Source organism: Gregarina niphandrodes (genome assembly GCF_000223845.1).
Source record: "Gregarina niphandrodes unplaced genomic scaffold scaffold00001, whole genome shotgun sequence".
Lineage (NCBI taxonomy): Eukaryota > Apicomplexa > Conoidasida > Eugregarinorida > Gregarinidae > Gregarina > Gregarina niphandrodes.
This window is the reverse complement of record NW_011645773.1, coordinates 64,965-75,231: the sequence shown is the minus strand read 5'-3', so window position 1 is coordinate 75,231 and position 10,267 is coordinate 64,965. Positions and strand designations below refer to the sequence as shown.

The window sequence follows — 10,267 nt, the reverse complement described above, 5'->3', positions numbered from 1 at the left end:
GTTCACCCACTGATGGTTCACCACTGATAGTTCACCCACTGATAGTTCACCCACTGATAGTTCACCCACTGATAGTTCACCCACTGATGGTTCACCCACTGATAGTTCACCCACTGATAGTTCACCCACTAATGGTTGTAGTTATTACACACAGTTGGTGGTTGGATTCGATGGTCTTTGCGAGCGGGCGCGTTCTGAGACGGAGTTTTTCTCGAACTTTGCCATTGTGATAAAAGAGCTCCAGAAGCGACAGGAGGCGTGGCGTATACGGTTCCAAGAGCAAGCAATAGACAAGTTAAAGGTGATTCGGGACTCTCAGTGCGAGTTGCGTCACAAGGCGTTGGTATTGGTGCAATCCCTGGCGGAAGTCGCGCGGCAACGACAAGGCTTTGAGATGGATCCGGAGGACTCGCAACACCTGGGTTCTGAGTATGACCGGATTTTACGACGGCTATGTAAGAGCCCGAATTGCCTAAGTGTGGAGGTAGAAACACTTGGGCAAGGGCTCCGGAACATATCGCAGTTGCAACAGAGACCCTCTCAACCCTTATCCTATCACCAAGTCGAAAGGCTTCTACAGCTAAAGAGCGAGATTGGCAAACACCAGGAGGAGCTCGAACTTATTAAGCAAAAACTCGCAGCGCAAACCACCGCTGCAGGCCCCTTCATGAGGTCTAGATGACTCATCCAGATCAACCCGTGCAACTCGTACACATACCCCACAAGAACATGTCCACCTAGTCCCCGTATCTGTCCTGTATCTCTTTGGCTACTGTATCCATCTAGCTCATCGCCATCTAGCTCATCGCCACCTAACTCGTCGCCACCTAACTCGTCGCCATCTAGCTCATCGCCACCTAACTCGTCGCCACCTAACTCGTCGCCCTTTCTTCGTGACCATTGGCTCCTCCGGAACCCTCGACTGCTGGTCATTCACTTCTAACTGTTAGCTGGCTAAGGCTCCTCCTTCTCGTCGGCCAGCTTGTTCGCCTTCTCGGCCGTCAGGTCGTAAACCCGTTCCGCATCAATGCGAGCCGTAGAATAACCGATGACGCACATTGCCATAGCGGTGATGATAGTGAATTGCGACATGTTGAAAGGTGGAGCGGTGGGTAGCAGGAAGGATGAGGCTAGATAAGTGACGAACAACCCAAGACTCAGAGCCAACGTCCTGTACACAGATCCCAGCTTGGTCATGGTTTTCACAATCAGCCAGACCTTTATCGTTTCAAACAAGGTCATGATCCACACCCCACGGTGAAACTCTCCAAACGGGAATTTGTGCCAAGAGTTGGTCGCCCATAATTCAAATGGCAGGATGGCAAGACTGACTGACAAACCAGCCAAACGATTTTGACCAAACATGATGGGGAACGTGTCGTTGATTCGTCGCATCGTAAGTTCGTTGTGGATACCAGCAGCAACGTTCATAAAGATCACGCATATACCGATCTAAAAGAACAAGGGATGCATTATTTTGGCCGCGCACACGCGTGTGCGCAGCAATAATAATTTGGGTCGGAATTTCGGGACGCGGTAGAGTGGTGTGTTTGGGGCTTACGAATAGGATGAAGTAGTCGTTGATGACGATTTGTGTCAGACCTCTGCTGACGTAGGCAAGGACGGCCCAGAAGGTTCCGAAGAGCGTGCAGTACTGGGTGACGGAGATGCGTTGGTTGAAGACGAGTCGTGATGCGGCGACAGTGAGCAGGAGCCTGAGTTGGTTGATGACCTTCCAAAGGGCTGGGTCCAGTGCGACGTTGATGCGAAGGACGACGACGTCTCCGATACAGCTGGTTACGACCATGGGCAGGTTGGCGAAGATGTTCTTGCGGTTGAAGAGCCGACCGAGTCCTTCGGAGCCTTCGGTGTAGTAGGCTAGGAAGATGCATATAGCCACGGAGACGACATAGGAGATAAGGTAGGGCATGCGCGGAATGTAGTCGATGCGTTTGACGCCGTCCTTGATGACTGCGAATTGGTCCGTTACAGAGGCCAGACCAATAACGAGCACACAGAGCCCAAAGATCAGCATGTCCGCGACAATGTTGTTTTTCTTTATCTGTTCGTCGTCCATTTGGCTAATCACCTCTCGACTTAAAATCGAGTGTCGAGCGAAGTCTGATTGCTTGGCCGTGAGCTCCGCATAAACCTGGCGACCTGAATAATACTCCGGTTCCGTCATGATCGACGACGTTTCTCGCCGAACCACATCTTCCGGATACAAGTGTGACAAGGAACGCTGCTGGGGCTCGAATTCGCTCTCCGACATCGTGCTGCAAACTATGCACCTTCCTCCCTAACTACCCGCACGTCTCTCTCTAACTACTCTCATCTGCTCGGGAGCGCTATGGGCGTTGAGTCATAGCTCGTTTGACAGGCGGTAGAGAAGCGACGTCAGAGACGCCGGCAGCCCGCATCCAATTCCTGACTAGCTCCAAAGGCGTGGTGCCCAGGTTAACCTGGACCACGCCCTGTCGCGGCAGCGGCTTTGCAGGCTCCAGACTGCACCAGGAAGGGCTGTAGGCGCCGAGTAGCTCCGTGGTGCGTGATGTTATCAAACATGCGACGAAACTCAACTCCTGTAAACTAGACTGCATCACAGCTGCGCGCCAGTCGGCCCCGTCAGTTGCCGCCCAGGCCAGGAACAGGAACTTGTCCAACTTGCCGTCTGCAGCACTACCGCCTGGAGCAGTGAAGCACTCCGCAAGACGTTCGTCGATGGGCAGGTCTTCCCCGTCGTCGCAGATGGTGCTCAGGGCTCGGCTAACGTTGGTAGCCAGCGCAATGGAGGGGCTGTGGCCGGCGTCGGCCCTGTGTTCGATAGTGAGAAACGCGTGTGCGAACGTAGAAGTCAAGACAGGCACAGCGTCAGCCAGTAGCTCGCGGTAATGAGTATTCCAATAGCGAAGCAACTCGTAGGAGTACATACCCGAAGCGTCCACGCCGCAGAACTCGACAAATCGAGCCCAGACGGCCCCTGCGTTGAAGTAGTCGTCGACGATGCTGGTTGGGTCATCGCCCATCAGTGCCAACGTCTTCAAAAAGGTCGTGGGCGCAGTCGTAGTCGCCTCGATCATCACAGGGCGCGCAACCGCCGGTGAGACGGGTCGTGCACACACGTACGGAACCGCAGCCAATTGATTAATTTGTTCTGCCACGCGACCGAGACGCTCGCCCAGCTGGTGATAATGCTCCAGATCTTCTTCGTTCACAACATCGTCGGAATCTAATTTCGACAGCACATCTCTGGCCAATGCAGCTTGATACCGGTAGTGCAGTAGCTGCGCCAGCGTCACACCCAATCGGCCATCTGCGTTTCCAAATTCACCATTCTTTTCTCCGACTACTTTGTCCTTTTCTATTGCTCCGTTCTTGCCCAAGACGAAGTGTACTAACCGACTACCGGGCTGGTGGTGCAACGTCTGACCCGCAAATTGCCGCTTCACTGAAAGACTGATTTCAGTCGTTGGGTCGAACGTAGCCAGACCAATTACTTCGTCCTCGATCCGTTCCTGACTGACTCCGAGGTGTTCCCGAGGATTGGTCGCGAACGCAACGGATACTAAAACGAATATCCTAAACCGCATGCAAGTATCGGGTGCCATGGGACCTAAAGAACCCGGATTCAATTCCCCTCTCCGCGGTCGACAGCCGTGTTACGTGTGCTTGAAAGACAAAGGCGTCCTGCATAGTAGCTGTGTCATCTGCAGTGCTCGAGTGCACTCATCCTGTTGGAAGAAACTAGCCATATGCGCGCGTATCAGTCAACTAAAACTCTGGCTGGGCAAATCCAACCAACAAGCGCCTTTAGATAAATGCCCTATATGCAGGTCAGGAACAAATCAGTTCTATGGCTATGACGTCCTACCTCAAGAGCCACCCGGACTCAATGCTTTACTCAAACTCAGTCGACTCAGCACCAAACAAGACTTCCTTACCTCCCGTGCGCATCAACACTGACCCATTATCCGCCCCGTTGACCTATCCGCCGCTGACTCCCACTCACCCGCCAGTGTCCCACTCACCCGCCAATTGTTACCTGCACCCGCTGATTCCCAGCTATCCAAAGGAGTTCAAGCCGACCTATCCTTCATAACTATGATTTGCGGGTGTGTTGGCACCACCATTGACGTGCTTTGGTATGCTGTTAACCCCAGTAAGTAACCAGCACGACTGTCAAAATGCGTCTCTCAGACACCCACTGGACCATGGTCGTTATTCCGACTGTCGCCATCGCCTACGTAATTATTGTAGCATACCTTATATGCAGCGCTCTAGTCCAACGAAGGTAAGTCCCCTACTTCCTTTCAATATCTACCCCCCCAGCCTGTGGCGGGAAGGACTGCCCAACCTGCCTCAACCACTCAGCAACGACTACATCACTCTGGACTAACATGGTTTCTAGACCTCCGCCCGTAAAAATTCCGTAAGGACACAAAGTCTTTTGAACATCAACACTCGTTCCTTGCGTTATAACCTTGACGATCATCTCAATCAAGCTTTTCCTTGCCCGCTCGAGATGGCTTGCCCGCTCGAGATGGCTTGTCCGCTACAGGTGGAAGTAGGACGTCCGCCACGACGCGACCCGCAGCGGTGCCCGCGGCGCTGCAAAGCATGCCCATCGGCGCCCCCGTAACGAAGGCGACGCCGACCGCAAACGCCCCCAAAGGGGCACACACAGCGGTTGTACCAAGGACACCTAAAGCACCCCCCATCATTAATGTGAGCTTGGTGTCGGGTGTGTATCGGCCATCTCCTAGGTCTGTAGTCGCCTCCGGCTGACTCCGGACGTTCCAGAAGACTGACGAGTAGTCGCCAGAGGGTTCGAGCGCTCTGTAGGTCTGGAGCAGCGCCTCACGCAACTCACTCATGGTCGCCATCGACGTCTCCAACGGTGCTATTGGGTCGCCCGCTACCAAGTGGCCCCTAGCCGAGCAGCCCCTAGCCACGTGGCCGACCTCGGCCAGGTTCGCCAAGACCGCTTGAGCCATGCGAACCCGATTGGTCTCACTAGTTGTTGCTTCAAAATTGCGGTGGGAGGCGGCACCCGCTAGGTCTAGTCTAACGATGGGGCGATTTGCGTCGCTCACCAACTGGACCTGGTCCCGGTTGAACAACGTTTCTTCGCTCTTCATCAACTCGTCCACCGTCTGCAGGGCGATAATTAGGAACAGCCGCGGCGTAATCTTCTCTTTGCCGCCAAGCAGTCTCACACACCCAGGCATGGGTGGACAACCATCCGGGACAAAGCCTCGCCGACTACTCCCTTTCACGAGGCGCTCAGCAGTTAGAAACCTAGAACCCGGCGAAGCCTCCACACCTGGTACAATAACGTCGAATGTGACCCCAGCCAGCACCGACCACGTCGGCAAGTCTTCCCGCAACCGCGCAGCACAGCAACCTCTCATCGAGAAAAAAAATTTATTCGTGACGCGAAAAAACACGTCCCAGAGGCCAACAAAAAACAGCAACCCGCCAACAAACAACAAGTGACTAGTTGGTCGAGTTTGGTGAACGAGCTTGTGGCGCGAAAATTTTAACGAACTGGCCTGATGAACACTCTCGATACTTGGCTCACTTAGGTCGCGTGGGCGTCAGTCTCCACAGGTGGCTCAGGCTCAGTCTTTTGAATCCATAGGGCACAAATCTAACTGTCAACGACTTTTCACAAATTGGCGAAGACAATTCACTGTTAGGGGACACCAGCAGGCAGGCAGACAGGCAGCCTTCTTCACGCAGCATCTAAGCACGGTTCCTGGAGAAAAAGTCATAAGCCAGGGCCTTGGGTCCATAGTCCAAGACCTTAGTCCAAGAGTCCATAAACTCCTCGACCAAGATTCCTGGACCAGGATGCTATAACCCTGGGCTCTTTGTTATTCGACCAAGAGCATCTTGAAAGCGCCGCCGGGTCGAATAACAACTCCACCACAGCTTTTGCTCGCAACGTCGCTTCTTTTCCGCTTGTCCACACCTCTCGCCTTCAGCGATCGCAGTTTCTGGAAAAAAGTCTGTAACAGTCCTCCTAGTAACACTCTTCTTTAGAGGACTGATTTCAGGACCGAGAACGTTCCAGCTATGGAGGAACGTCCGGTGTTGTGTTTTCAGTGCTGTGAGTAGTTGCCTGCAGCGGTGCCGGTGGTAGCAGCAACGGCGGTGCCGATGCCGATGCCCACCAGCCTCCCTGCCATTGATTTCTGTAACACTTCCATAACTAAGAGTCGTCGTCGGCTTTAGGTCCAGCAAGCAAGGAACATACGTCGTGCATCGTTACCATCGCGGCACAGCCGGCCCTCCAGGCGTAGTCGTAGCCCTGTTCAGTTGCGACTCGGGCTGCTGTTTCCTCCAATGCCTGATCGTAGAGTCTTTGGAAGGTATCTTCCGAGACAGACAAAATAAATTGTGGTCCCCGGAGCCCAAGGATAACAGCGTCTTGTTCTTGACTTGTATCGGCAGCATGCTGGTTGATGAGCAGGTACATCAAACGGCGCACGAACTGTTCTTCCATCCAGATTAGTTGCAGGCGCGCGTACGGGGTGCCATCTGCGCGCGTACGGGGTGTATTTTCAGTTACTGGGAAGTGCGCTTCCTCGGATGAAAGCGCTTCCTCCCTTGAAGGCATTGTCCAAGACAGTAAGCCTGAGAAATAATTGTAAACCAAGCGAGTCTGATGCTCGCGATACAGCGTAAGGAAATGGTTGTAATGGCTTTTGGATACTTTCGATGCAGTTGACTTGATCCACGATCCGAGATGGAACGCATACAACTCCCTCGCTTGACTAACTGACGTTGCACGTACCCGTATGAGCTGTCGCACGATGTTCTGTACGTCTCCGACCATCTCTGGAGTCATGTCAGGTCGCTCATCATAAGGTCTCCGCTCATAGCCATCATAGATGTGAGTGAGTGCCATTGCTTGAGTGAGATCTGCCAACAAGTCAAACCGTGTTCCCTCCTTTGTGAACAGGAGTGAGTGTGTCTCCAGACCCGCAAACGCCTGCATGAATGAGGCGGCCGATGTCCACCGGGACAACATGGAAAGATTCTTCAGTTCCTGTTCCGCTGACATACCTCCCTTCGCATTCATGAAATAAGCCCAGTAAGCGACGGTCGCGACTGACCTAAGACCAGTACCGTCCGGAAAAACGCCACTCGGTGCGTAACTGGACGAGCACCGAGGCTCATCAAGCCAAGGCTCAGGTAAGACACTTAATATGTAGGCTTGACGCAGACAAGCTACCACTCTCCTCGCACGTTTCGCGTCTGTAGAATCTGCCCAAAACCGCGGAATGAGCCACTCTACCACCCTTGAAAAAGTAAGATCACTGAGTTGATCGTATTCCTCCGCTACTCCACGAGTCATGGCAGCTCTAACACTTCGAGCCGAAATGATCTGTTGCTCGAACCATTTAAGAATCTGTACGTCATCATCGTCTCGGAGACGCCGTTCAATCTCCTTCGCTAAACGCTTCTCAATCATACCTTGAAAAAATAAACTCCGAGCCCACTGACCCCGTGGTTGTGTTCCAAAGGCATCCAGTATTGCCAACATCGTAGTGAAGCTCCAACGGTGGTCAGCTGATTGTCTCCGATAAGCTCGCATTCTTATGATCACTCAACAGTTTTTTTTTCAAACCGACAGGTGAGACCAGGACAACAAAACCCAGCATGCCCTGCACCCATTCGGCAGTTTACCGGTCTCTTCAACTGTGCCAGTCTCTTCAACTGTGCCAGTCTCTTCAACTGTGTCAGTCTCTTCAACTGTGCCAGTCTCCCCAACTGTGTCAATCTCTCCAACTGTGTCAGCCCCTTTACGGTATCGTGGCCCGTGCGTCGCCTCTATCCGGATAAACTATGCACGGTCCATGATAGACCCTCAGACAGGCTGTTAGCATACACCGAGCAAAAACCCGGTAGGTGACAGTACCTCGCCACGAACAGTACCTCGCCAGTTAGTCACCATTCTAACAGCGCTCGCCACTCAGCGACAGTCCTCTCGACAGTCACATTGATACTCCCGTTCCACATCTCCGTGCAGGTCGCGACCACATCTTGTACTACAAGTTCATTATGATGTCCCCACCCCTTCATTTAATCGTGATGCCATCTCTCTGTTCCCGGAGGATGTCTTTGTCGGTCGCTAGCTCTGTGTTGAGTGCGATGTACAGACATCCATTGCGAACGTCAATCCCCTCGTCCCCTAATTGCGAACGTCTCAAAGCTGGTTGGCCAAGGCAGCCAGAGTTGCCCTGTACCCTTTCTTGGTACTTGTAATTGTTGTTAACTACCATTCCCCTATCTAGCTGTGTTCGGTTGTTGAAAAAAGTCTTAGAGTCCTTTGTGCAGTGCTAGTGACTGTGCGTAATTGGTGTGCACACTTGCTCGAAATTGTGGTGCCAAGGGACCGCGCCAACATCGGAATTTTTCTCATATCAAGAATACCGGTTTGATGATTTTTGATGTCCAAGAATACTGGTCGAATCTCGTTCGCACCGCCTTTAGAGCGTGGCTGTGTTAGAGCGTTGAGAGGGAGGCACCGACGGTAGTTTCAGGCTTGAATGCGATGACTTGTCCGTCTTTGTCTCTGTGTACTGGTAGGTGTCTGAGGTCTCCGACCTTACATAAGTCCGGATTGATTTTAAGCACTAGAGAATTCCATTGTGCTTTAGAGACGCGGTCATGTGGGACATGTTTGAGTTTTGTATCCCTGGTTTTGACGAGTAGTTCGCCGTTTACGACTTTGGGTACTTTGACATCTACTATTCGTATTTCGGGTTCGTAGCGTGTGCATTCGACAGCGGTTTGTACCTCAGCGACGCTATACACGGGTAAATAATTCTGGCTAAGAGCGCAGCTTGTCGGATGGTCCACGTAACGTGGGATAAAGACCTGCGTCTCCACTGAGTATGGTTTGGGAACCTCAATAACCTCGTCGGTCACCACCTGTCGGAACTCCACAACCTCTTTACGAATCACCTTAGGCACCAACGTTGTCTTCTCCACTGGCCGTTCCACAACCTGCTTCACGCGGCGATAGACTATCCTTTCCTGAACTAATGGAACCTGTCTCTCCTGAGACACTGTCTGCCCATAAGCATCACCCGTCCAACGTCCGCACTCTGGCACTGTCCCAGCCACCGTCTGCGGTGGTGGTACTACCGAGTACCCTGTTTCTACAGACGACACAAATGTCAAACTGTCCGGCAAAACAACTGGGCTCGTTTGCACACTTGAACTCGCCGCCATACTTGTCTGAACACCCGGAAACTGCGCCCACGTGCTTCCACACACGGCCCTGGAACATGCCCCTACTTCCTCTTGCGGCATCGCGCTGTGGGCAACTGCCGCGCTTTGGGCAACTGCCGCTTGTGCAACTGCTGCGGTCTGGGCAACTGCGGTCTGGGCGGTCACAAAAACGCCGCTTTCGGTTGCTGGGTGTGTAACAACTGCGCCAACCGCCGTTGCTCCACAACCTACGTACGTTGCCCCCTGACTTCCGCTAGGCGCCACGGAGCCTGACACTGCAGCGGCCGAGTCGCCGACGGCGGTAAACGAACTACCGAACTGGTTACTCTCAGCGACCTGACTACGGACATACTGGCGGTCCGTAAGGAGCGAGCCTTGAGCGAATGACCCTTCAAGGTATGTGCCCCGCGTGAGCGGCTCGGGCTTCTGCACCGAGTCTGTCCGGAGCGAGTCAGTCCTCAGCGAGTCGGTCCTCAGCGAATTAGTCCTGAGCGAACTCATGGTGCTCAGATTGCTGTTGAACTGCCAGCCGGAGGCTGTGGAGCTGTGACCTGATGCCACTCGACCGCCGGCTGCGGCCGCCTTGCCGTCTGTTGCCTTGCCGGCGGCCGCTTTGTCGTCTGCTGCTTTGTCGGCTGCGGCTTCGTCGGCTGCGGCTTCGCCGTCTGCCGGGTTGCCCTCACAAACCATGTGTTTCGGAACCAACAGGTCGTGGGCGCGACCCACCGCGCTGGAACCCGGCCCTTCTACCTGTGGATGTGGCACGTAATACGAACTTTCATCCTCCACGCGGCGAGTCGAACCCTCTTCAGTTCCCGGGCACGTTGTTGACGCGCATGAGAATCCTTTATCCGCCATTATTTTCGGGCCGGAAAAAAATGTTGATCGAGTCAGTCAGCGCTTTCTCCCGCACACGGTCACCCTGCGGGCCACAGGGTTGCGGGCCAAACTGACGACCATGACACCAGGACGGGGGAAGGGGGTTGCGGGCCAAACTGACGACCATGACACCAGGACGGGG

General features: G+C 53.6%; 5 protein-coding genes across 5 annotated transcripts; all 5 read right to left on the bottom strand.

Moving 5' to 3' along the window:
• Positions 1 to 954: 954 nt before the first annotated feature.
• Positions 955 to 2,185, bottom strand: GNI_001420 (putative transmembrane protein; the record flags this gene model as incomplete). Its single annotated transcript, XM_011130169.1, has 2 exons — positions 955 to 1,452; positions 1,562 to 2,185. The coding sequence occupies 2 exons, from the start codon at positions 2,183 to 2,185 to the stop codon at positions 955 to 957; spliced, it is 1,122 nt and encodes a 373-aa protein (XP_011128471.1).
• Positions 2,186 to 2,348: 163 nt separating this feature from the next.
• GNI_001410 (hypothetical protein) lies at positions 2,349 to 3,608 on the bottom strand (the record flags this gene model as incomplete). The annotated part of the gene is made up of 1 exon (XM_011130168.1): positions 2,349 to 3,608. The coding sequence occupies one exon, from the start codon at positions 3,606 to 3,608 to the stop codon at positions 2,349 to 2,351; it is 1,260 nt and encodes a 419-aa protein (XP_011128470.1).
• Positions 3,609 to 4,493: 885 nt separating this feature from the next.
• GNI_001400 (putative transmembrane protein) lies at positions 4,494 to 5,228 on the bottom strand (the record flags this gene model as incomplete). Its single annotated transcript, XM_011130167.1, has 1 exon — positions 4,494 to 5,228. One exon carries the CDS (start codon positions 5,226 to 5,228, stop codon positions 4,494 to 4,496), a length of 735 nt encoding a protein of 244 aa, XP_011128469.1.
• Positions 5,229 to 6,214: 986 nt separating this feature from the next.
• On the bottom strand, positions 6,215 to 7,480 carry GNI_001390 (hypothetical protein; the record flags this gene model as incomplete). The annotated part of the gene is made up of 1 exon (XM_011130166.1): positions 6,215 to 7,480. One exon carries the CDS (start codon positions 7,478 to 7,480, stop codon positions 6,215 to 6,217), a length of 1,266 nt encoding a protein of 421 aa, XP_011128468.1.
• A 1,034-nt stretch (positions 7,481 to 8,514) lies between these two features.
• GNI_001380 (hypothetical protein) lies at positions 8,515 to 10,104 on the bottom strand (the record flags this gene model as incomplete). Its single annotated transcript, XM_011130165.1, has 1 exon — positions 8,515 to 10,104. One exon carries the CDS (start codon positions 10,102 to 10,104, stop codon positions 8,515 to 8,517), a length of 1,590 nt encoding a protein of 529 aa, XP_011128467.1.
• Between the last annotated feature and the right edge of the window lie 163 nt (positions 10,105 to 10,267).